This window comes from Aspergillus oryzae, chromosome 2, assembly GCF_000184455.2.
Source record: "Aspergillus oryzae RIB40 DNA, chromosome 2".
Taxonomy (NCBI): Eukaryota; Fungi; Ascomycota; class Eurotiomycetes; order Eurotiales; family Aspergillaceae; genus Aspergillus; species Aspergillus oryzae.
This window is the reverse complement of record NC_036436.1, coordinates 2,144,957-2,170,894: the sequence shown is the minus strand read 5'-3', so window position 1 is coordinate 2,170,894 and position 25,938 is coordinate 2,144,957. Positions and strand designations below refer to the sequence as shown.

General features: G+C 48.3%; 8 protein-coding genes across 8 annotated transcripts; 5 read left to right on the top strand and 3 right to left on the bottom strand.

Annotated features, from left to right (window-relative positions):
* Positions 1–563: 563 nt before the first annotated feature.
* Positions 564–5,166, top strand: AO090003000027 (putative SNF2 family helicase/ATPase; the record flags this gene model as incomplete). The annotated part of the gene is made up of 6 exons (XM_023234702.1): positions 564–779; positions 840–876; positions 928–1,073; positions 1,122–4,047; positions 4,094–4,551; positions 4,621–5,166. The coding sequence occupies 6 exons, from the start codon at positions 564–566 to the stop codon at positions 5,164–5,166; spliced, it is 4,329 nt and encodes a 1,442-aa protein (XP_023089799.1).
* Positions 5,167–5,539: 373 nt separating this feature from the next.
* Positions 5,540–11,331, top strand: AO090003000026 (ECM29 family proteasome component; the record flags this gene model as incomplete). Its single annotated transcript, XM_001819215.1, has 4 exons — positions 5,540–10,459; positions 10,534–10,733; positions 10,782–10,864; positions 10,922–11,331. 4 exons carry the CDS (start codon positions 5,540–5,542, stop codon positions 11,329–11,331), a joined length of 5,613 nt encoding a protein of 1,870 aa, XP_001819267.1.
* Positions 11,332–13,703: 2,372 nt separating this feature from the next.
* On the top strand, positions 13,704–15,716 carry AO090003000024 (uncharacterized protein; the record flags this gene model as incomplete). The annotated part of the gene is made up of 5 exons (XM_023234701.1): positions 13,704–13,743; positions 13,814–14,418; positions 14,605–14,662; positions 14,925–15,229; positions 15,291–15,716. 5 exons carry the CDS (start codon positions 13,704–13,706, stop codon positions 15,714–15,716), a joined length of 1,434 nt encoding a protein of 477 aa, XP_023089798.1.
* Positions 15,717–16,410: 694 nt separating this feature from the next.
* Positions 16,411–20,116, top strand: AO090003000023 (WW domain protein; the record flags this gene model as incomplete). Its single annotated transcript, XM_023234699.1, has 3 exons — positions 16,411–18,848; positions 18,902–19,508; positions 19,574–20,116. 3 exons carry the CDS (start codon positions 16,411–16,413, stop codon positions 20,114–20,116), a joined length of 3,588 nt encoding a protein of 1,195 aa, XP_023089797.1.
* Positions 20,117–20,723: 607 nt separating this feature from the next.
* Positions 20,724–22,050, bottom strand: AO090003000022 (lipase family protein; the record flags this gene model as incomplete). The annotated part of the gene is made up of 2 exons (XM_001819212.3): positions 20,724–21,698; positions 21,763–22,050. 2 exons carry the CDS (start codon positions 22,048–22,050, stop codon positions 20,724–20,726), a joined length of 1,263 nt encoding a protein of 420 aa, XP_001819264.1.
* Positions 22,051–22,513: 463 nt separating this feature from the next.
* AO090003000021 (WD40 repeat domain-containing protein) lies at positions 22,514–23,793 on the bottom strand (the record flags this gene model as incomplete). Its single annotated transcript, XM_023234698.1, has 4 exons — positions 22,514–22,557; positions 22,631–22,871; positions 22,925–23,511; positions 23,580–23,793. 4 exons carry the CDS (start codon positions 23,791–23,793, stop codon positions 22,514–22,516), a joined length of 1,086 nt encoding a protein of 361 aa, XP_023089796.1.
* A 315-nt stretch (positions 23,794–24,108) lies between these two features.
* AO090003000020 (U2 snRNP complex subunit MSL1) lies at positions 24,109–24,808 on the top strand (the record flags this gene model as incomplete). The annotated part of the gene is made up of 3 exons (XM_001819210.3): positions 24,109–24,185; positions 24,243–24,456; positions 24,518–24,808. 3 exons carry the CDS (start codon positions 24,109–24,111, stop codon positions 24,806–24,808), a joined length of 582 nt encoding a protein of 193 aa, XP_001819262.1.
* A 573-nt stretch (positions 24,809–25,381) lies between these two features.
* AO090003000019 (uncharacterized protein) lies at positions 25,382–25,938 on the bottom strand (the record flags this gene model as incomplete). Its single annotated transcript, XM_001819209.3, has 2 exons — positions 25,382–25,555; positions 25,705–25,938. 2 exons carry the CDS (start codon positions 25,936–25,938, stop codon positions 25,382–25,384), a joined length of 408 nt encoding a protein of 135 aa, XP_001819261.3.

Below are 25,938 nucleotides of genomic sequence, written 5' to 3'. Positions count from 1 at the left end.
AGAGTACCTAGGAGATCGAATCCGTCAATCCGGTCTAAAAATTGGTTTCCTTGTATGATCTCGCTAGAATACTTGTCGCGATCATGCATGGGAAAATTGAAGGTAGATGACTGGGCTGACTAAGAACATTCTCGTATCACAATGTCTGTTTGATCCATGCAGTCAGGTGTAGCAATCGAATAAGCTTTAAGTTCCATCTTACAGAGACGGCCTTGTTATCCCCATTCGCCACTCTGGAATATGTTTACTACAATACAGTATGAACACCTTAACACCTTGAGGCTTGATCCAAGGGTCAAAGGTGGATACCCTCCTGCTTGGACTGATCCTGTGGCCAATCGGAGCTCGTTCGACCCGTAGGGATACAATACTAGGTAGTAGTATGTACAGTATCAGCACGTGATATTTCTCGATAGGATGAACTCCAGATGGGATTCCGCCACGACTACCTTGTGGTGGGAGGATCAGGTAGCGTTACGAAAGGGTGAAGTATGGCTGTGTCGGAGGATAGAGTTTATTGTCCAGGTAATATCATCTGTCGTCTTAGCCTTTTGTAGGAAATAATGTCTAATTGTTCACCAACACCTCCAGGCGCAGTGCCAGATATCTTGATAACTGCTCTTGCGCGGAGGTCCCCGGAAGACCTCGACAGTGATGCCCCCCCAAACAAGCGTCGCAAGTTGACCTCGGGTATTCAGAGCCTCAGAGAGCTTAATGGTCTTTCGGATACTAGAGTACCTCGAGGTTCCATTCCCTTGGCGCGCTTTCACTTGTACTTGGTATGCCACCAAGCTAATGCGTGAAGGGCTTAGCTCGGATGATTCACTGACCTTGATTAGGATTTTGCGTCCGCAAGCCCGATCCAGGATGACCCAGGTAGATCTTTTGATAATTTCTCCCAGTTACCCGTCCATATTTTTGCTGCAGAAAATGTTTGCGTCGGCACGACTACACTTGACTGGTTCAAGCTAGAGCTAGCAACGACGGTAGACCGAGAAACTGTCTTTGAATATCAATCACATGACCCACCGTTTATAAAATTCAGCAAGGACCTGGAGTTCGCCAGTAGCCTTGTTTGTGCTGATCGCCTTCCCAGAAAGATTCCCATCGTGTGCTATCAGTCCACTTTATATACTGTTCCCGAAAGAAAGAGCTCCTTCTGTCTTGAAACAATTATTTTGTGGAAGGATTCTCTGGATATTCTCGGTAATAATCAACTGGTGGAGGGAGCACGAAAAGTATTTTCTAGATATGTCTTTCAGGAGCAAGAGGATCTTGCTTCACAGCAGGAACGACACAGTCAGAGACAGCTTTCGTGGTCCCCCCGCGACTTTTATGATCACGTATACGTTCCTCCAGACACACCTGAATCATCAGCAGAGGTTAAATGCAGTTTGATCGAATGTCAGATGTTCCCATTCCAAAGGAGGGCCGTCAGGTGGCTATTGCAAAGGGAAGGCGTGGAGCTTCAGGCTGACGGGCAAGTGGTTCCTGTCAGAGATACGTTGAAAGGGGGCCTGCCCGCTTCATTTCGGGAATTCATTGATGCAGATGGACGAGTTTGTTTTGCCAGCCAACTGTTCATGATTGTCGCCACTGACCTTGCGAACTGGTTTGACGGGGGCAACCATCTCCGAGGTGGAATCCTCGCCGAAGAAATGGGACTTGGGAAAACCGTTGAAATCATAAGTTTAATCTGTCTGAATCGCCGACACCTAGCCCCTGAAGAAACCTTCCCAGACCATCGTCATGATGGCTTGAGGCCATCAGGTGCAACCCTAATAATAACACCACCCGCAATTCTTGAACAGTGGGAACAGGAAATCAAACTGCATGCACCTGGACTCAGCGTCTTCCACTACACTGGTATCCAGCGTCACCAGTCATTGTCGGATGAAGAACTAATCGAATTGCTCGCAGACCAAGATGTCGTACTTACTACTTATAATATTCTTGCGCGTGAAGTTCACTATTCTGGCGATGTACCACAGAGGAATCTGCGGCATAAGAAGAGATTTGAACCAAGGAGAACACCGTTGGTTCGGATTTCTTGGTGGCGGGTCTGTATCGATGAAGCTCAGATGATTGAAAGTGGAGTCAGCAATGCAGCAAGGGTTGCCCGTTTGATTCCTCGTCAAAATGCTTGGGCTGTGACAGGGACGCCGCTCCGAAAAGATATATCTGACCTCCTCGGTCTTTTACTATTCCTCCGTTACGAACCATTTTGTGGTGTTATCTGGCATAGGTTATGCGGGAGCTTCAGGACTGAATTAGCGAACATTGTTAGTATGATTGCCCTCCGACATAGTAAGGTTCATGTTCGCAATGAACTCCACATACCTCCTCAGAAGAGAATCGTCATCACGGTCCCTTTTACGGCAGTTGAGGAACAACGCTACGGACAGTTGTTTGAAGAAATGTGTGGAGCATGTGGTCTCAATCTATCTGGCGCTCCCTTGAATGGTGATTGGGATCCTGATGACCTATCGATAATCGAAAGAATGCGAAGTTGGTTAACCAAACTTCGCCGAACTTGTCTCCATCCTGCTGGAAAGCCTCTTCGTGGGCTAGGTACCGGTACTGGACCGCTGCGCTCCGTGGCTGAAGTTCTTGAGGTCATGATCGATCAGAATGACGCACTTATACACGCAGAGGAGCGCTCTTTACTTCTTTCACAATTGCGCCGGGGGCAGTTGCTGGAAAATGCGAAACACCGGCAACAAGCACTCGGCCTCTGGTCAAAGTCATTAGAGCGGGCTAATGCAATTGTCAAGGAGTGTCGGGATCGGTTGCACCCAGAGCGTATGGAACGTCGGATGGATGCCGTCAACGTGGATCGAGATGTAACATCTGCTGACACAGCAAGCGAGGATGAAACAGAAGAAGCAGCTAAGAACACTCGAGGAGGAGCGCGTCAGAGGCTGCGTGCTGCTCTTGAAGTTCAACATATATGTGTTTTCTTTACCGGGAATGCCTATTTCCAAATGAAAACAGACCCCAAGCTCACTAGGCCCGATTCCGAAGAGTCTAGAGCACTCGAAAAACGCGAAGTTGAGGCGTACGAGTCTGCAAAGCTGATTCGAAAGGAGATGTTGGCTGAGATCTCGCGAAAGGTTGGCCACTTCATGAAAATAATCAGAGAAAGAGCACAAAAGAATCAGTTTGTTAATATCCCCAAAATGAAACCTCAGCTATGGAGCAAAGGGCTTGAATCCCACCGCATACTCGATAAACTTGAAAATTTCTGTGATAGTATGAACAAACATGCTGCCCAGTACGATGAATGGCGTCAGACCATGATCAAGTTTCTTTCCGAGTCACTCATTGACCAAGAGGATGAATCAGAGCTGGAGGGCGACGAATATGAAAAGTCTACAAAGCATCAAGATGAGGTGTATGTTTACATGGAGGCCTTGCGTGCAATGTTCGCTGATCGCCACGATGCTTTGACTGGACAGAAAAATGTTCTCATTGCCCATGAAGTCAAGAGCGGAATTGTCCAAGCACAGAAAGGAGAAGGACCTTCACCCGCTCTCTTTCTACAGATGATGAACACTCGTAGTAGAATCAAGCCCGACCCACAGCTGGGCTCACTTCGCGGCATCATTGGTGAGCTTCGAAGTCTTGCGACCTCTCTTGAGTGGCAGGCAAGCGGGGGGAACTCTCGCGCCCGCGCTGAACTCGAACTTGTAAGCTTAGTTCTTCAGAATGCGAGTCAGATGGCTTCTGAGCAAGCTAAAGTTGCAACAAACATGGAGAAGGAGGTGGAAATGTTTCGAGATACTATGAACAATCGACTTGAATACTATCGTCAGCTTCAACAAATCTCCGATACAGTGGCCCCGTACGACGAAGAAAGCGCTGGTAAACCCTTGAATGAGGCGCTTTTTTCTGCAAAGCTCAGGCAAGAGGAGATAATAGACGAAAAGATTTCCGCATTGAGAGCAAAACATCGTTACCTAATCCACCTCCGAGACGAATCAGGCTCAGATGACTCGTCAAAGATATGTGTCATTTGCCAATCCGGCTTTGAAGTTGGTGAGCACGGTACTATGATTGTAGACATGTTATAAGACTAGCTAACAACATCAAGGTGTCCTAACAGTGTGTGGCCACAAGTATTGCAAAGATTGCTTGCGCATGTGGTGGCATCAACATCGAACTTGCCCGACATGCAAAAAGCGTCTGAAAGCTAATGACTTCTATCAAATCACTTACAAGCCGCAGGAGTTTCTTGTGCAAGAGGAGAAGCCGCCAGCCAAAGTTGAGCCTGAACGTCGACCAAAGAACTCGATATATACTGATATAAGCTCCGGCACTCTGAGAGAGATTAAAACCGTCGATTTAGACGGTTCATTCGGCACGAAGATTGACACGCTAGCACGTCATATACTATGGCTGCGCCACCATGACCCTGGTGGGAAGTCTGTGATATTCTCGCAATATAAGGACTTTTTAGAGGTTCTAGCCATTGCGTTCCACAGGTTTAAGATTGGCTTTAGCAGTGTTGACAGCAAAGACGGTATATCAAAGTTCAAGAGTGACTCATCGGTAAGCTTCATGACCCCGGTCTTCCCAAGTAGCTCGGGGAATTGTCGTACTCAACTGTATCCCTGCTAGATTGAATGCTTTTTCTTGCACGCGAGGGCCCATTCATCAGGGCTCAACCTAGTGAACGCGACCCACGTTTTCCTTTGCGAGCCGCTTATCAATACTGCAATCGAGCTCCAGGCTATCGCTCGTGTACACCGTATTGGTCAGCACCGACCAACCACCGTTTGGATGTATCTAGTTTCTGACACCGTCGAAGAATCAATTTACGAACTCTCCGTGTCACGTCGTCTAGCTCATATAGTGCAGAAGGAAAAAGCGGAGCCATTATGTGCAGATGTCGAAAACGGAAGAGCTGTAACAGATAATATTACTGAGGCGGCTATAGACTCGGCAAACTCCTTAGAAATCCGAGATGCAGCTCTGTCGAATTTAATGGCTGGAGGAGCATTTGGCGGGGAACTCGTTAAAAAGGACGACTTATGGAGGTGCCTTTTTGGCAATCCAACAAAGAAGGAGGCCAATAATTTCCAGGCAGGTGCCAGCGGAGAGGTAGCAAGGTTCCTAAGAGATGAGGCAGCAGAGCACCGGAGAAGAGCTGGAGCAGGTTTTTGATTAGCGTTAGGGGGCGATGTACAATGTCATATATATATGCACGTATACCAGCCCATAAGTCTCAAAGTAAACGCTCCTAGTTGAATTTGACTCTTGTAGGGCCTTAGGGTCATGCTGTCTCATTGACCGGTTAGCTAGGTAATTACAATACATGATGACTAATACAATACAAACATTTCCTAATTGGGGAAGAAGCTTATTGCCGGCCTCAGGACTGTAACTGACGTGAGCGTCTCTGCCTGGGTGAGGCGTGTGGGGTACTACTTAGTAGTACGGAGTACATCAGACTATCTCAAGTCCACCTATCTCCTAACTCTACTGCCGGGACGACCTTGTGTCTGTCGTTCTCATTAAAAAAAATTTCATTTTTGCTATGGCTGCACAAGCCGCGTCAGCAAGTTCTGAGGCTCGCGAGCTGAATTTAATATCCAACGTCGAATTCAGGATCGCGTTAGCAGATACAGATGAGAAACTCGATGCTTTACTTAATAAGTATCTGGCTCCTTTACTGCTAAAGTTAGGCTCTGAGAGCCTTGCAGTCCGCAACAAAGTAATTGCAGTGTGTCAGCATATCAACAACAGAGTGCAAGCTCCGTCCATTAAGCTTCCAGTTGCAGCTTTGCTGAAGCAATTTAAGGAGCAGAAATCCAAGCTCATTAGACACTTCGACTTAATCTATATCCAACAAGGCATTGATCGCTTAGGCGCCAGTGCGAGGATCGAGATTCTGCTTCCATTGCTCCAAGGGATTTCCGAAATTGGAACATCGACCGACGAACAGGCGGCTGTTGTGTTTAACCTTGTCCTGCGGCTCTTACCTCTCTTAAAGCTTCCGCCGAAGGACAGCACCGAAGACATACAACTGAAATCTCGGCTAGGTCTATCCGACAAGGACACTGAATTCTTGTCGTCATGGTTTGAAAAATTATTGATTCTCTTCCCTGCGGATAAGAACGCCTCCACCTGTCCGGGATTGTCCCCAGCAGATTACGTATTCCTCAACAAGGGCGCTTCCCTGTCCGAAACATGGAACCCATCTTCACATGGGGGTTTGAATCTTACCGAGACGAAGGCTACGGCTCTAAGGTTTCTCTGTAGCAGAGCCTTCACAGACTCGGAGCGCTTTTTCCCTGCTCTGGTGGCGTCTGCCGACCCAAATTCCCGCCTAGCTGATCTTGGCGAGGAAATATTGAAGCGCTTCATACCAGCTCTTGAAAATATAGATGTTGTACGTCGACTGTTTACCTTGTACTTTGGTTCTGTGGAACCTGAAGGCGCAAGCCCAGCGCGCACTGCGCTACAAATTAAGATTCTAGTTTACTTGGGAAAATCACTCAGGGCTGCAACGGAGACAGCTAATGTCCTTCGGTTGATTGAAGAGGGCCTTCTTTCGGACGTTGCAAGATCTTCACAAGGATTGCAGGCCTCGAAGTTGCGAACCCAGATCTTCACTTTTACCACGTGGGTAGTTCGCATCGGATCTCCCACAGACCTCAAGCAAATCGCGCCAAAGGTTATAGCGGGCCTTAGAGACTTTATCAATTCCCAAGGGTGGCCGAGTCCAGGGTCCAGTGGACAGAGGCTGCCTGCAACGGACCTAAGCTTACGAGGTCTTGCTTACGAGAGCATCGGCATATTGGTGCCGAAGGTGGATTTTCAATCACAAGATGAGCAAACTGCTATCTCGGGCTTCGAACTCATTAGGTGGCTTTTCATATCACTAAGCTCTGACGATTCCAGCGCTCAAATCTTTGTGAGTATCGAACAAGCATTAGGAAGCATTCTTAACTCCTCGGTGGATAGCTGGGATAAAGAGTTCCAAGAAAGTTTGCGACCTTTCTTGCTTCGTCAGATGAATAGCCTCCCTGGGGAAGAGGACCCTGTAACTGGGTTCAAGGTCGTTCGCCGAACTCAGTATGCTGCTGTACGTTTCGCCAATAGGTTCTTGCCGTATAGTGATGTTGTGGCTCGTTGGATTGACTTCATGGCTGTCGCATGCGGATCTGAAAGACATCAGGAAGTCGTAGAAGAAGGCAAGAAAGGGCTGCACCCGTATTGGTATCGTCTTCTAAATCCCACTAAAGACAAGGTATGGTTTACATCGGTGACATCTGACTCACGCTCGTCATGGTTCAAATTTCCGAATTTTCCAGAGACAGCGCGCTTTCTCCTGGGTTCGACTGCGTCCACTGTGGTACCAGGTCTTTCTGCAGCAGAAATATTATCAGGTCCCTATAAGGAGGCGTTCAATTATACAATTACTTTTCCTCGCAACATTCTGCTTTGGGAATCATTCTCGGGTTCGAATATAAGCATGGAAATAGAGCAAGACTGGGATATCAAATTGGACGTGCTTCTTACATCCGATGAACAAGCCCGGTGCGCTGTGAAACGCTACATCGAAACTTCCGACAAAGAAGCCGTGCTGCTATTCTTGACAAGTGCTCTCTCTGGCCTTGGTGGCGGGGCCCAAAAAGGTCTGTGGCAGTGTGGAGAAAACTTCATCGGCATTTGCTCTCTAGCTTCGAACGACATCGTTGAGCCCATGGTATCAATGGTTATCACGTTGAAAAATTCCCTTTACAGTAATGATCAAGAACTTCAGAACCTCGCAGCACGCGCACTTGGAATTCTCGCTTCTCACCCTGCATTTTCAGAAAACAAATTGAGAGAACTCCTTTCAGAACTATCAGTCCCTATCGAAAGTTGGAAATCTGCCATTGGCGAAGTTGTGCTTAAAATTCGAGGTGCAGTCCTTGCGCTCGCGTATATCTTAAGCCGACTGGCATTCCGCAACGTCATATACAAAGCACCGGAAACGACTGTCAAACTATTCATTGCCACGATTTTTGATATCATTAGGGATGCACGCGATTCTTTGCTTCGACGGTCTGCACAGGTGGCCATCGGCCAGCTCAGTCTCTCCGGAGTTTTGTCTACTACAGTCCTTTCAAACGACGAGTGGGATACTATCGTTGATAAGTTGAAGCCGGACGCGAAGGCTGAGAGTGAAACAGCGATCACAGCAATAGGCCTCCTATCCTTGTCATTTTCAAAGGTCGACCACAGAGACCCGCAGTTTACTAAATTCTTGAACTGCTTACACAACCTGCATGAAATCCGTAGCCCAGAGACACATTTTACTATCGGCGAGGCTTTGAGTAGTGCTGCAGCGGGATGGACCTCTAAATCTATGGCCACGGAATTTGACGTCGACGAAAAACTCCCCACCTGGCAACTCTCTGATGCGGTATTGGCCGAAATGTGCGACAAGATCATTTCTGATTGCGGTGCATCAAAGCCTTCTCTGAGGAAAGCGTCTTCGATATGGTTACTATGTCTGGTGAAGAATTGTGGTCACCTACAACAAATGCAGGACCGCCTGCGTAAATGTCAGAGGACATTCACGCGTCTGCTCGCGGATAGAGATGAAGTGGTGCAAGAGACTGGGGCCCAAGGTCTAAGCCTTGTGTACGATATCGGCGACCAGACGTTAAAGGATGACTTAGTACGCGACTTAGTTGACTCTTTCACGGCCTCTGGCTCCAATCTTGCGGGGGGCAAAGTCAGCGAAGACACCGAACTATTTGAGCCAGGTGCTCTACCAACTGGAGGCGGGTCATCAGTCAATACTTACAAAGATATTATGAACCTAGCTTCTGAGGCTGGCGACCCCACACTTGTGTATCGATTCATGTCCTTGGCGTCAAATAATGCCCTTTGGACCAATCGTGCAGCATTTAGCAAGCTAGGTATTAGCACTATATTCTCCGATTCCAGCGCCAATGGCTACCTGGCCAAGAATCCCAAAATCTACCCAAAATTGTTTCGCTACCGGTTTGATCCGAACCCAAATGTGCAGCGGTCCATGAACACAATATGGCAGGCGTTGGTCAAGGATCCTGCTGCAATCATCAGCGATCATTTTGATGAAATTATGGACGATCTGCTGAGAAGCATGCTGGCCGGTCGAGAGTGGCGCGTTCGACAGGCAAGTTGTGCTGCTATTGCGGATTTGATTCAAGGGCGTCAGCCAGAGAAATACTTTAAGTATATGGAGGAAATCTTTCTAAAGGCCTTCAAGCTTATAGATGATATCAAGGAGTCAGTTCGAGCGGCTGCTCTGAAGCTTTGCCAGACAATAACCAACGCGGTGATCCGTACTCTGGAAACAAGTGATACCGAGACAAGACGAGCAGGCACTATGCTAGCAGGCACTATCACGTTTTTATTGAGCGATAAAGGTATGGAATCTGATGTTCAAGAGGTTCAAGGATTTGCTCTCGGAGCTTTAATCCAGATAATAAAGAAAAGCCCTGGTCAACCGTTGCGCCCATTTGTTCCCCGCGTGATGGAACAATTCTTGAACTCTCTAAGTTCCCTAGAGCCACAAGCAGTCAACTATGTCCATCTTAATGCAGACAAGTATGGGTTAACAGGCCAAGAAATCGACAAAATGAGGCTGTCCAGCATACGCACATCTCCAATGATGGAAGTTATTGAGCGGTATCTGATAGATATGCTCGACGAAACTAGCATGAGGGAATTCGCTGGGAATCTGGAAAGCGTGCTTCGCTCTGCAGTTGGGCTTCCAACGAAAGTGGGCTGCAGTCGTGTACTAGTTCTCCTGAGCATGAGAACAGTCCTGTTCCGCCCATATGCGGATCGTTTCATCCAGCTTCTTATAAAATACGTCGTTGACCGCAATGACACGGTCAGTGCGTCTTATTGTACATCAATAGGCTACCTCATGCGACTAGCTTCAGATGACCGAGTGTTGAAAACAATTGAACATGCGAAGTCTCTGTATCTAACGGCAGAAGACGCAAACCAGCGAATCATCGCAGCCGAGATTTTACACTCTACGTCTAAGTTGTCCAATGACCGGTTCATGGCATTTGCTGCAACTGCTTTGCCTTTCATATTTGTTTCCAAGTACGATACTGATGAACACGTTCAAGAAGCATTTGAGAAGACATGGCAGGATAATGTGGGCGGTAACCGTGCGGTATCGCTATATATAAAAGAGATCACCAGCCTTGTTTCAGACAATCTCGATTCTCCTCGCTGGATCGTCAAACATACTGCAGCATTGGGATTTGCGAATAGCATCATGGCACTAGACTCCGAACTGGATCTTGCCACTAGCGAGTACCTATGGCCTATTCTGGAGAAAGCATTGGCTGGTAAAACATGGGATGGTAAAGAAGTTGTCGTGAAAGCATTTACGAAATTTACCAGCCAAGCAAAGACGCTATGGCTAGAGAAGCCTCGAATTGGTGATACAATGAAGGTAAATTCTTTCTGTGTTTTCCGTCCCTTTTTTCTTCAAAAGTATTTGGCCTGAAGTGCTCACCAACCTCTCAGGCCATCGCCATCAGGGAAGCTAAACGGATTAACCCAACATATCGCCCACATGCTATCACTGCTTTTGGTGGGATTGCTCAAGCGCGCCAAGATCTCAATTTGATGCCAGATGCCGTTGATATTGTTTCTCGGGTGCTCAGTGAATTTGACGAGGGAGAGGACTCAATGGACATCGACTCAGGCAGCGGTCAAAAGAACAAGTACAACCGTGACATCCCTTTATCCTATCAATGACTAACCACCAATAGACAAACCCGAGAGGATACTTTGGTAGCTTGTGTCAAATGTCTCTTGCAATGTATCAATCTAACATGCGCCGCATCAGCTGAAGGTAAGTCAATTCTCCCTCGTTTTGCCGTTATATAGGCTTTGCTGACTACATACACAGCTACCAATAATTCTATGTCAGACATAAAGCGACTTCTGCACGAAACATTGGATAGTGGAGGCAGAAATGTGCAGATCACGCTGTACGAGCAACTCCGCATGTTCTTCAGTAGAGTAACAACAGGGGCTTTAGAATCACACGACGAGGAACCTAAGCTGCGCAAAGTACAAAAGTCTTTGGCGGCCCTGGCAGGTGAGATGTTGTCTCGCCAGATAGATGTGACTGCAGAAGCAATCCGAAGAGAACGTGCGCAGGCCGCAATGTCATACATTATGCTCTGCAGACAACTTGATATTGGGCTTGACATCGATGGGGAACTCTGCGAGTTACTGAAATCCTGGAGGAAGGGCGAAAGATCCGGGCCGGTGCAGCAAGCACTAGACCAAGCCCTAGCGAGACTCATGCAATGAGGCACGAGTTGTCCACGTCGCAACGAGCATGGGTAGCAGCTAGGGTCTACCGGAAGCATCCGAAAGGGCTACGACATTATTCAACTAGTAAGCGTCAGCCTATCAGAGGAACTTAAAGTGACCGATAGCCTTCGTTCGATGAGGATGAGATGCCCTAAAAAAAAAAGTCCCATATACAAAATCCAAATCCTTCATGATACAAACATGCACCCATGAGTGAATGGTTCGGCTGAGCCTGCCAGCCAATCATACATGGGAATGAGTTATTAGATCCTGTTGGTTTAGAAGTGGGTTTTCTTTTTTTATTTAGGCCCACTAGTAGTAGTAGTAGAAGGCTATGCAAATTAAAAACCATATCCGCTTGGGGAAGAAGATCCAGACCGGCCCAGGCGCGTGTCTCTGAGGGCCTGGGGATCCCGCAATTCACAGGGTTTATTTCTGAGTGGCCGGTGCTATCCATGTCTTTGTGCCTGTAGCATTAGCGTAGTCCGTTAGTACCTGCGGGTCAGCATGAAGTAGGATTATTCCCTTGTACTAGCTAGGGCTAGACCCCACCACTACAGAGTTGACCCTACTACGTAGTAGGAAGAAAATTTTAGGAAATCATCCAACACGCTCAGAAGGAATAGATTACAGGGAAGAAAAAGGAAGAGCATTAGGGGAGTATATTGGGGAATAGACTCAAGGAACGAGAAGCATCAACTAGAGTAGTTGCATAGTGCAATAATAAAGAAATTTAATCTTCCCAAGTCGTGGTGGCTGCACTGGGAGGAAACTGACTGACTGGATCTCGGGCACCTGATAAAGTTCCGAACTGTCATGTCATTAACGAACTAAAACCTACCCAACTGCCGGGCCATTACCAGATGCTAATTTAGTCTTAGTAGGCTGGACGAAATGCTGACTCTGGGAATCGCCTTTCTTTACTGCATTGGGTCAGATGACCGGCTGACTTTTGGTCCCTTGAAGCATCGTCTTGATCACAAGTGATGTTGACCTCTTGGGTTTATAAAAAAAAAAAAAAAAGAAAAAGAAAAAGAAAAAGAAAAAAAGAAACCCACACTCACACACACACAGAGAGAGAGAGAGAGAATAAAAAAATAAGCAAAATAGAGTGAGGGGAAAGAAGAAGTCGAAAAAAGACACCAGGTCATCATCCGACCCGCAAGATTCTTCATCCATCCCACATGGTTGGCATCTGCTGTTCGGAATGCACCGTTCGTCCTGCTCGCTCTCTCGCGCTAATGTAGATGCTGACTAGGATGCCAAAACTAATCTCTTTTATCCAATCTTTCTTTTTCTAGAGGGGCAAACAAACATTGGGCTGTCCAAATGGGAGTTGCTAACGACCTTCCGATTTGCCTCTCAATTGAGACCGTAAGGTACATGAAGACCGCCACCAGTACAAGGCTGGCTGATGAAGGGGGCTTTCTGGGCCTTGTCTGATTCTCGATGCCTAAGCTTGTCTTGCAGTCGAAATGCGTGCTATGACTGTTGTTTTCTTTTTCGCCTCTTCATGCCACCTCTGATCAAAGGTAAAAAAAAAAATGTAGCCATCATACATATTCTGGTCTCGGTCTACCTGGCATTGTATTCTAGCTTCATCTTCATATCCTTCTACTGTTACCATATCTCGATTTCTTCATGCTCTCCTTGGCCTGGGCTTTGCATAGATAGAACGCGGGCTTCCCAGACGTATCCACCTGTTTCTCTATGAGTCGGGAGTTGACTCTCACTGATAGAAGATCAGATCGCCACGATGACCGTCATAAGTTTAGTCCGGCCGAACAAACGGGGCAAGACATCGAGAAAATGCTCTCTGTGGCTACCCATAATCGCTCCAAAGGGTGCAACCTCGAGCTCCGGTGTCAACCCCGCTGTGCCCGTGAAGACTTCAATTCCGCGCTCTCATGGACGGTTTCCACCGAGATCTCGGACAGGTTGCTGGTACGCTCGTTGCGCTAGGACTCTGATGGTTTGGTGGAAATTTTTAGCTCATTTTACTTCTAGGACGTGTAGAGTACGCCGATACCCCCATCGCCATAGTTCCTTTTATATACAAACTAGCCCCTTGGCCTAGTATGCTAACTTGCCTAATGTGAATGTAACAGAGTCGCAAAGGTGAGATGATCCTTGAATACTACTTCAACAAGAAGAGACCTATGAATGTTGTAGTGACTTAACGGACGTACAGTCAAATGTGACGAGAAGCATCCTCGGTGTAATGTACTTGAAAACAAAAAGCTCTTCTCTTGGATGACGGAATCACAGGCTGATTTGCCCTGAGCAAGCAATGTACCAGGCTAGGCCATGATTGTGATTACCGGCCACGCTTGTCCTTTAGAGACGATACTCGTCGAGTAATCGAACGGATGTCAGACGTGGAAACAGTAGGCAATCTTGTTTGGGACCGTGAGACCATCTTCCATTTCCTTCTTGCCTAATGCTACGTACAATACGCTAATTCTGATAATATAAACAGCTCATACGAGTAGAAGTGTTAGGCCTCCATCTGCAGACTACGGACTACCCGATCTGCTGCCTTCCTTCGCGACACTCACCTCTGACGAGGAACGGGAAAGGAAGGCTCAGTCGTCCATTCCCGGCACTTATACTGTTATAGTAATGCCGGAGAGCTTCTCTTATCTTCCTGGACATGCCGATGAAAGATCTGGGGAGCAATCCAGGAGCTCAACATCAAGCCCCTTAGTAGATAGTGGGCAAAGTAGCCAACGGAATGACAATCCAGAGGTGAACGATCCAAATGTTGTCATACTCAAGACATTTCCTGATGCTAGGAGATACCTGTGTTCAGACTACAGAGGTTCCACTCGAACGCTGGAGTCTGACCCTCAAGACTCCTCACATTCATCTACAGTCTCAGTATATTCAGCTGATTTGAGCGCTCTAGATGATTACAACGCACAGGAACAAACCACGCTGACGGATTATGAGGCTATGCTACTCTCACATTTTCGCAATGTGATATGGCCCAAACTAGTCCCCCAAGGGATCTGGCCCGACGGTTCACACGGTCCTAGACTGGGAGTCGAAGTTTTGGAACAAGAAGCCAGTATCTGCCCACCAGTATGCCGCGCTTCTCCAGTTATCCTATTATGTGTACAATGGCTAACCACCGTTTATAAAGCTTTTTCATGCGATAATGGCAATATCTAAGCTCGGTCTAGACCGTCAAGGAAGCTGTATAAATATGAGCGCCCTGAATTTTCACCGGCAGGATTTCCCACTTCCACAGAATATACTCCACCACAGCGACAATCTTCTATCGGACGGTTTATTTCTTACGCAATTTCTACTGCTCATACACGAGGTAGGTTTCTTGCAACCTCGGTATCGGAGATCTCGGACGCAAAAGAAGGCTGATGTCTAATTTCTGAAGGTCATGGTTGCCAAGCCAGATGGGTCGAGTCTCTGGTCTCATTATATATCCCAAATGCTCGAGATTACTCTCCTGAGGCAGTCGGCTCTTGGAGTGGAGCGATTTCCATTCGTCATCTGGTGGATCTGCAACATTGACTTGTATGCCCTTCTCAGTGGCGCAGGTACAGGAGACTATGTCAAGATGGTTTTAGGAAGCGACCTGCTCCCCTGGCCCGGGTCTTCTCTTTCTTCTATCGACTCTTGTGGGACCGATGTCATCGGATCGCATGAGCCTGACAACCCAACATTACTGTTGCAGCTGTACAGAGACATGTTCGGGCTAGCTGTCCAATTAGGGTTAGCTATTGCGGGCAGGAAGAAGCTGGGCGCATCTGATCCATACGCCCCAATCAATCTACATGAAGACTTGAAGCAACTTTGGGACTCTTCGGAGGTTCGCTTCTGGGCCGAGAAGCAAACGAGGCTGCCAAAACAACTACAAAGCATTCTCGAGCAGGTTGGTCCATTTTTTTCGTTGTACTACATCGCGGTTTTCCAAGCTAAGGCTAGTTCATCAGATGAATCTACTCTTCCATACTTCACTTCTCTGTTACTACACCACCAGCCCGTGCCCTGGGCAGAGCATCGGTTTGGGCGAAATCCCCGAGCAGAGGGTGCATCACCACACGACCATGATCTTACAACACGCAGAGGCGACGATCATGAACATTCAAGGCAGTCTACCGCACTTCATCATCTTCCCTTTATTCCTGGCGGGGATTGCGGCGGAGACGATCGACCTCAAAGTCAAGGCATGGGAGCTGCTCTCAAACATCGAGGAAAATGAGATCGGATATAATGCGTCTACAACGTGCTATATGCTCCAATTGGTGTATGAGTGCCAGATGCAGCGATCCAGTGGTAATAGTGGTAGACCATTCCCATGGATTGACTGGGTTGAACTCTTGGCTGAACGTGGCTTTCGTTTAGTCAGTTACGGATGAGAAGGGAGGAAGGTTGGAATTTTCGATGGCATTATGTTCACTGGGTTTTATTTGTTCATCGTCATGACATATATACATATAATTAATCTTTGATGTCTTCGTGAAGGTCGAGACCACGGAATGATCGTAATATATAAATACCAACCTGAGGCAAGCATTGAATGCGGTGACCCATGGATCTCAGAAGCGGGCCGATCCTGCAATTGGAACATACTCCGTAAGTCTATTTATTATAATTAGAAAAGGTCTGCTAGAACATAAAGTCTGTTCGGGCAACAAGGGAATTATGCGATATCATTTGTTCTCAAAAACCCCCCCAGAAAGTGGTGCTCCATCTGACTGAGCCAATGATGATCGCGAAAGCGTCTACACCAGAAACCCCTCGGCGGCTAAACTATGACCTTTGCAAGGTGATCGCCGAAGCATTTGGAACGAAGCTGCCTATTTTCCACAAGAATATACCTCATTTCGTGGATTCACATTTGTCGCCCTTTTCCTGTCCTCGTCGGCTGAGGGCCTGAGGTGAAAGTGACTATAACTACTACCACCACCAGGTAGGTTTTGTCCCCTCCCCCGCATCTCTACAGCGCGTCTTTTTCCTTCTCCTAAAGATCCCCCTCATTACCTCAAATCACATTGACCATGTTTGACAACAGAATTGACGTAACATAGCTTATTCGTACCAGGATACATAATGAATCCCAGCAAGGCCCGTCAAGGGAATCACTCCGACGAGGAGTTATTCATCCATACTCCGGGACGATCGCCGGTCGAGCCCCCCATTGTTGGACCGTTGCGGATTAACAAGAGAGACACACCATCACCTGTACCACAGGGTGCTCCCCTTCCATACCCTGATGACCGACAAAACCCCCAGAAAATGCGCAGCGCAAGTACCAGCCGTCCAACTCCGACGGCTGATGGCGGACGCACAGGCGGCTCCCCCACGAATCCAGATAACATGCCTTCCATACCTGCTAACACCGGCCCATCCAGGTCGGACTATCCGGCGGCTTTACGGCCGCGAGATGGTCGCGAACCTAAACCTGCTACTTTGGCAGAACGACGAGGCAATGTCCCGAAGCCCCTGCCTGAGTCACCTGCGGGTGATACTCCGGACAAAGAGGGCCTGTTTGTAACGAGATATCAGCGAACTCCTGCTCCGCCGGCGCTTGCCAACGGTACCCAACTTGATGGGACTGTTCACCCGAACTACCGTCAGCAGTACTACCCTCCTCCTCAGGCCGCAACCTCGTCAGGTCCGTCAGCGAGGCCGCCGACAGCACAAAGCCTACAGACTCCTAGCAGTGCAATCAATCGCATTAGTTCAACTGCATCGACGTCGACAACTCGCGCCCAGCGGGGCTCCCCTCCACCTCCAGAAACCCCAATTGTTGAGCCGGGCCAACCGCCAGCTTCGGATATCGAGGCACGCTATGCGGCTTCTGGTATCGCAGGTACTTCAGCTCTAGCAGGCTTGCAAGCCCAAAGCTCTGCAGCACACAGAAGAGCCGAGCAGTATGTGGGTCAGCAAGCAACGAGCCAACCGCCCGTCCAGAGGCCATGGACGCCGACGGAGCAGCCAGGGAGCCAACCTCATGGGCCTCCCACAGTATATCAAGGCGCGGAAGTTGTATCTACGGAGAACCTCCCTGGGAATCCCTTCCCACCCCAATCAGCAGCAAGTTCAGCGCAGGCAGGGCAAGCTTTGCATCATCCAAGGATCCCATCAAATGCTCTGGAACAGGATCTAGAAAGGATGCGCATAAGCTCTTCCCCTCCGCCGGCATATTCAAGTGTATCTGGCCCGGCTACGTCGCAAGGTTACCCAAATGAAAAGCAGCGCGCTCAGACAACTCCAGGGCAGCAGGCTGCATCAGCGGTGCATCCCGCGACGGTGGCGCCCATCAATGCAGCCACAAATTCTGCGGCACTAGAAGTTTCGGCTCAGGATCACCCGGCGTTTGCGAATGACCCAAGGCAAGAACAGCCATTAGAACAATCCCTACAGAATGGCACGCAGACCGGCGTCCTGGATGGGCAGCAGCAGATAGTTCAAGAGTCTCAAGCTGCAATGTTACCTACCTCTACAGGAATCCCACCTGCCTCCCCCCCTCCACTTCCCGAAGGATGGATTGCTCATATGGACCCCAACTCAGGCCAGTACTACTACATTCACCTCCCTACTCAGTCGACTCAGTGGGAATTCCCAAAGGGGCCCACACCGTTAAACCTCAACGAGACTCCTCTATCACCGGTAGGGAGCATATATAGCAGCCATCCCCTCGCTTCACCGGGTTTATCGGCCTTTGGTAAACCGTTGGCCTCCCCTGGGATTCCTCTTACTCCAGGCTATGAGAGTCTACAGTCGCCAGTTGTTGCAGGGTTTACTGGTCCCCCACCGAGTAGTGGGGTGGACTTATACAAAGTTGCGCCAACGAATGGTGTTTACTTTGGACCATACCTTCGCTATGTCAATATGAATCTAGAGCGCGGTATTTGGTTAGGTTCCATTCTACTTGTTACCGACGCTGCGCAGCCTCCAACGATCCATATCCATCAGAGCGTCGACCTGTCACCGAACCCGCGTCAATTGAAGGCATCCGCTATCGCCGTTCATCAAAGGTGGACGTTCTACAAGTACGACGTTGACTTGCAAATGAACGAATCCGGTCCCGCCAAATGGACCTACGCAATCACGTCACATCTGGGCTGCACGCGCTACGAGTTCTTGGTCGCTGGTCGACATGAAACGAATTGGCGTTTCGTCACAACTTCGGGGAATGACTTTTCACTTAATGTAAACGCTAATGAGCGGTCTCGTCTTGGAGGCGTGAGTTTTATGTGGAAGGACATCATGCAGAAGCACAATGAAATCGGGGGGTTCCATGCTCAACTGTGTTTAGGCGGACAGATCTATGCGGATAGAATGTGGAAAGAGATTCCTTCGCTTAAGCAGTGGCTTGTAATTCGCGGCAAGGAGGCTCGAAGGACCATGCCTTGGACTGCTGCACATGAGGAAGACGTCTCTCATGCATACTTTCATTACTATACTAGCCACTTCGATCAGCCTTACCTACGGGAGTCGTTCGCCCAGATTCCTTATGTTTGCCAAGTTGATGATCATGACATGTGAGTGACCGTCTATCCTGAATAATACTGTAGACTCGGCTGACGCCCGGTAGATTTGACGGTTATGGATCGTACCCTGAACATATGCAGTTTTCGAATATGTTCAAAAACATTGGACGCGTTGGGACTGAGATGTATCTGCTTTTCCAGCACCATACGACGCTTGAATTGCTTCACAATGCCAGTACCGACGTGGACTTATTCACTATTACTGGCACCGGCTGGCATTTTGTTAAGTTCCTTGGACCGGCCGTGGTTGTCGTTGGCCTTGATTGCCGGTCGGAGCGCAACCCACACCAAGTTGTCGCTGGACCTACATATCAAGGTATTTTCCCCAAAGTCGCAATGCTGCCTCCTTCCGTACAGCACTGTTTGTGGATGATCTCCGTGCCTGTCATTTACCCACGCTTGGAGACTGCAGAACATATTGCAAACACTGTTGCTTCGGGTAAAAGAGCTGTTACGGGTGCATACAATGTCCTTGGCAAAGTTACGAGCTCTGTGGCGGGTGTGGTTGGCGCAAAAGAAGTGGTAGGTTCTGGGTTTGATTCCGTAAAGCGTGCTGTAGGCAAGTCTGGCCTTATGGGAGGCATATTAAGCCCGTTCGGAGAGTTCGACTTGATGGACGAGCTCCGAGATCAGTGGACTCATGAATCCAAGGTGCGTCTGAAGATGTTTCCTGATCCCCGCTCTTTTTCAGCTCTAATAGTTCTATGTACATGTAGGATCTGGAGCGAACGTACCTCATTCGCACTCTACAGGGTATTGCACATCAAAAGTTTCTTCGTATGACGTTCCTTTCCGGATCTGTCAATGTGTGCGGCGCAGGCTTGGTCCACGATCCAGCCCATCCCTCTGACTACAAGACCATGTATCAAATCATTTCGTCCGCTGTCGTGAACAATCCCCCGCCTTCATATGTTATCAAGCTTCTTCACAGCAGTAACAAACCGCTCTACGTTCCAGCAAATGGGCAGCGCTCCTCTCCTTCGCAGCCTACTGATACGAAGGAGGACATGATGGAGATATTCCAAACAGACGTCACGGGGCAGGCTCGCGAACACCGTAAGCTGATGGGTCGCCGGAATTACGCTGCCATTGTAGCCTATGATCCTGAAACGGTCAATGCGATGTATGGCCAAGCACCCGTGGTCCATGGAGGCAGGCTGAATCTTGCCGTGGATTTTATGGTCCAGGGTGACGGATCCTATGGAACGGTTGTCAAATATGGGCCGGTCATTATCCCAAGCTTAGGACATGGGAAATGAAAACAAGGACCTTCTCCTTTCAGTCTCACTTTGCCCTATTCTTCCTTCGGGTCTGCATCCCTTTATGCTTACTGGACATGATTATGACATATCTTACTAGTCACCATCGTTTACCCTTGAAACTCTCAGATGTATATCTCACGTATCCACATAATGGTTCAAGTTCGAATTCTGCGTTTTTAATGGCTCGCCCTATGAATACCCAGTCTTTACAACGTCACACTGTCTGCATTTTCTTATCTCATCAATTCGCTCGCTGTCCCGATCAAAACACATTGGACCTGGTCCTATGATAATAACTAAGGCATGCAGTGCAGGCTACTGCAGGAATCATATTCTCTACATACTATACAGCACCTTTGCGTCTCTGTCCAATGCTTAGGGTCATCAACTCGTTCTCCCAGCCAATGGACAAGCAATCAAGCATACAGATAATCTAGTCGGCAAAGAGAATCTCTGACTTAGTCGTAAAACCATATACTCTATATCGTGAACAATAAAATAATATCTATAAGAAATAAGACAAAGACTAGGAAGGCTCTTCGTCTCTATCACCCCGTCATTGCGTATTGCCCATTAATCATAGTATCTAATATGTTTAGAACACCTAGGATTGATAATTCTTTTCCTTGCCCGTTGGATCCCCGCCAGGAACGCAGAGACCTATCCGCCAGAAGTAGTCTCGGTGAGCAAAGAATAGCTCCCAGAGTCGGTATCTAGAAGGAATAAGATTCCACGGCAGGCGAAGCGATATCTGTTGCCTTTCAGCGCCGCTTGGAAAGCCCATTGCCGATGGAGATGTGTCACTCTCAGCCAAAACCACCTGATCTGTGAGGTCCGCCACGCTATAAAGCCACTCGTGCTTCGCCGCATTCAACTTGATCTCGTGAAACATGGCTCTCATGTTATTTTGTTCGCCAGTGATGCAGCGTGCGTCTTTGTCACCATCGCAAATTATCACGTCGGACTCGGAGGGCGGGAGAACAGCCTTTGAAATGAAAATTTCTCCTGCATGCATCTCATATCCCCATTCTTCTAGTGGCAGGAGAGGCACAGGGTCATTTACATGAGTTACCCTCCGGAATTTCCATTGCTGAGCATCATCTGATGGTGACACCGTACCGAGCTTGAACGCTTCGTTAAGAAACGTGACAAACTCCTTGTTTCCGATCTTAGGCTCTCCAAATGTCGTCACCTGCGGCTCCCAGCCTCGCATTTGCATCTCAAGCCCAGCCAGCGCTGCAACTGCCCCACCAAGCGAGTGACCGACGAGCACCACTTTATAGTCACGATACTGTTTCCTTGCTGCCGAAACATGTTTGAGGATGATCGGGCGAGTGTTCAGCCACGAGGCCAGGAATCCCGCGTGAACTGTGCAATTACGACATCTTAACAACTCCTGGTCGTCCCGACCATTAGGGTCATATGGTACGTACGCCTGCGGGTAGGCTGAAAGGTCGATTATAGTGTCTGTGATTGAATAGGTGCCACGGAAAGCAATAATTATGCGCTTCGCATGTGGGAAATGGGACAGCGCGATATAGCCACACGAGTCCGAGAGGAGGGGGCCGGTGCTCCACGTCTAGCCAGTATTAAGGATTAGTTGCGCCGTGGTGTCAAAAGGCAGTCGAGGTCATAGAACTCACGGTGATCAATTCAAAGCCCGGAAATTCATTACACCGACTCAAGCAACGGAACGGTTTCTGTACTCCTGTACTGCCGACACAGTACGAGACGTCAACAATGCGCGAGAGCTCTTCTAAAGAGGCAAAAGTTTCGCGCGAGACGGTGCTGTCTTTTCTGTCGCTCTGGTCGTAAGTAGAAGCTCCGCTTGTTCCAAAGGAAATGAGACTAGCAGTTGAGCACGTTCCGTATAGTAGGATAGATAAGACAACAAGGATAACTGTAACAACTTCATCAAATGCCATTATCATTATAAAGTGTAGCTCTGTCTTTGGACTTCATAGTCGTTGCCATTGTTTGTTGGGAAAGCGCAGTAAAGGCACACCAATTCTGGAGAAATGCGGCTCGTGACCTCTGATCGATCATCGGAGTGACGTCGAGAATCCGGGGAAATCTACGCCAATCAGAGACTAGCCGGAACCTGTATTGAAGTTCCACCGTATTGCGCAGGTACTATAGACCAGTGGCGCACTGTGTCATCTGTTACATAAGGTATGTGCAACTGTCAACATCCCTGTAATTTTGATAGCATTTCCATCTCATATACCCGCTAGATAGTACCGTAATCACGATTACAGGTTACAAGCTGGATCGGAAGGCGTTTCTCTACTTTGTATTGCTTAGCTACCCATGTTCATGTATGTACATCGAGAGTACCTCGTCCTTGAAACTGGTCATATGTCGAATGATAAGCGAGTACCAGACTCATTTTGTTTAACCTATTGTCCAAACAACCACACGACCATCAACGCCACTCGCTGTTGTTGGAAAAATTAGTTTCAAGACTAACTGGCTTATGAAACAACGTATGCAGACGGTCCCAAAACTTACTACTGAATTTGCTGACATTTCCGTTGGCCTCCTCATATACGCGAACTGTATTAATAGTGTTCTGATGGACGGTCTTCAGTTGAGTATCAGCCTGGGTTTGTCCCTTGAGATCCATTTGACGGAACAAATTCAGAGCAGACTCCTCGCGAACAGCACCGACACCAGAACCGGACTTGTTTTCGATAGTTCCTGTAAGCTGCCATCCGTTCTCATCTCCATGGAAGCGGTACGGCTCGCAATCCTACTCGAGTAAGTATAACAGAGCTTTTACTAGTGTATATCGAGCAAACTCACATGGCCAGCAGCAATGATCTCGTTCTCTCCGTTCCATATCAAGCTGTTGAACGGTAAGAAGCGGGTGGTTATGTTCAACATAGCCCGAGGAGGTTGGTCCGGCGCACTTGGGTACACAACAGTGACGCTACTATCATGTCCAGTGAATGCAAGCGCGTTTCCACTTGGAGAAAAGGATACTCCTTTAATCCATCCTGCCGAGTCATTCAGAAACTCTCCGCATATAGTGTTAAATGGAAGACGTTCTCCCCAGGCGCTCGGCTCGGGGCGGGTATCAACACCCTTGATGTAACTGGAAAGGACTCTCGCGTGGGAATCGGTCGAGCCTGCAGCCAGAAGAACAGAGTTCGGATGCCAAGCGAGTGTAGTGATGGTACTCCGTATAGGCTTCTTCAGGTGTTTCGAGATCCACCAGTCGTTCTCTTCCTCAAAGTAGCAAACTGCGATCACACGGGCCCCTGAGCCAACAGCAAACTTTTGTTCGGATGGAGACCACCTCACAAAGGTTGCAGCTCTGTTGATCCGAAGCAGGACCAAAGTCGGTTTCCAGCCAGCGGGGGTTCGCTCCCAAACATATGCATTGCGATCTATATTTCGTGATGGGTCAGGAGGTGGATTTAGAAAGTAAGGGAATGGAGGCAAATACCCTGCGAACAGGTAACAATCCGACCACTGTTAGGAGCAATATCAACACCTGTTACAATCTTCTCATGGCCTTTGAGTTCATCGGTCAATGAGAACTTGTTACCCGCTTTCTGGTAGAGCTCCACATTGCTGTCCCGAGCAACTGCAAGTGTTGACTTGTCAGGGGAAAACGAGTGATCAGCAATGGGGTTATGGAAGAGGTGATGAACTTCCGGAGCAGCCATTGTAGTCCAGACGACAGGAGGAGCTCTCTACTGTCGGTCAATATTAAATTCCGATTGCTTCTGAAGTTGTTGACGCAGTTTGGTTATCGTGTCCGAGGGGCGTCGTAACCATCGATGACGCGCGCGGGTGATTATATAACCTATCACATGATATTCTCTCAGGCTGGTCCAATAGCACGCTAGATACTCCGTACCAGCACAAGTATCACCGCCCTTATTTTTCAATCTTAGCTCCTAAGAATACCCCCCTCTGCCTGGTCTTGCCCACTACCTCGTCTCGTATTAAGAAATTGCAAAGTTTCTAAGTGACAAGCAATGGCATCGAAAGTAGCCCCTACGCGCATTAATCCTTCAAGCAAACCCGCTTCAGCCGCTGGTCTTCCAAATCAAACGTCAGTGAAAACCCCTTCGTCCCAGATTCAACACCAGAGCTTCTGACAATCTTCCAGCCTCTATTGTGCCAATCTTCCGGATAAGCTTCCCAAATATGACCTACGCCTCTCTCTCTATATGCTTTTCTCCACCTACGGTACGGTTCTAGATGTCGTGGCTATGAAAACAAAAAGGATGCGCGGCCAAGCCCATATTGTATTCAAAGACGTCCAAGCAAGTACTCAAGCAATGCGCGCTCTTCAGGGGTTTGAATTCTTTGGGAAACAGTTGGTATGTTTCACTCCATATTGTGCCGTTGATGACATGTCATGCTCACTCATTTGGGATCTAGAAAATTGTCTATGCTAAAGGTACATCGGATGTGATTGCTAAGCTCCGTGGGGCCTACAATGTTTCGACTGTTGCTGCACCAGCTGGAGGTGCCTCAACAGATCTTCAGAAGTCCATCTTCAGCGGGCCTCCTGGTTCAACCACATTACCCTCAAGACCCACTGGGGAAACGAATGGGGAGGCTACATCTCAGGGAGTCAAACGGCCCCGTGAGGAGGAAAGTGACGAAGGAGAAGCCCCAATGGACGAGGAAAGTGATGTGCCCATGGAAGATTCGTCGGACGAAGATTAAGCTTTCCCGACCACAAACTGGCCGGGAAAGAGTGGGGAAGAACAGAGAACCCGCCAGACTGTGCCTGCTTCGAATAATTTAACTTAGACCTTGGGGTTCTTGCACGCCCTCCGTTGCAAAAAGTTCATGCGGCAGAGGGAGATTCAGGCGATTGCCAACCATACCGAGCCATATAATAAGATACGCCTCAGGTGTAACCCGCTGCTGGCCTGCTATTTGCTTCATAGCGTCTGCGGTATTGCATGGGTGAACGAAGAACGCCGGAGTTCCGGATTGTGGATGGTACTACGAATCATAAGCGACAATAGACGGAAGGTTCCAAGAGTCATTCGCACATACTCCGAAACTGATGCCACCCATGACACCAACATTTGAAAGTTCCCTTCTGTACTGGTCTGGTACCAGATATTGGTAGACTTCGTCTATCCCTAACGGCCCGGGATGACTGTCCCGCCGTAACGTGAAGTACAAAACAGGGACTTGGTATGTTGGGGAGAGAATAATGTCATGTTCTATGTGTAAACAGTTGCTAGAGTTGGATGCGCGAATGAGGGCCTCCTGTTGAGATACTGGTCAGATGATAGCAAGCATGTACAATGGCACAAATGATTTTCCACGGACAGGATCATCTTCGCAAATTTCCACTTGCGGTTCTTCAGTATCTACGGATCCGGAGAGGGCGTTGTCGTAGTATGGAATACTAGTATTATGAATGCTCTGCGATATTTTCAGAACTGGACCGGTTGCCTAAAAGAACTAGTTAGATAGATAGGAGTAGACGCGGAAGCAAGAGAAAGAAGAGGCCCCGCATTCGATCTTGAAACAGCCATCAATGACCAGGTCAATTGTCATTGGACGGACGTTGGAAATAACCCCAAGGAAAAGGCAGCTGCTACCTGTTGTACAAAACGGATCGATGACCATCCCACCCCATCTAAGTTGCCCAACACATGAATACGATCCAGGAAGGCGCGACAGGCGCATTCGAATTCCTCTGGTGTGAGAAAAGGGAAGGCCGACAAAACCCTCTGGCTCGAGAGTGAAGATGATGCCATGCGACTGGTAAAGACGCGGTGTAATTCTACCTCCAGTGACCAACGGGGAACAACTGCGGCAGACACTTCTTGCAT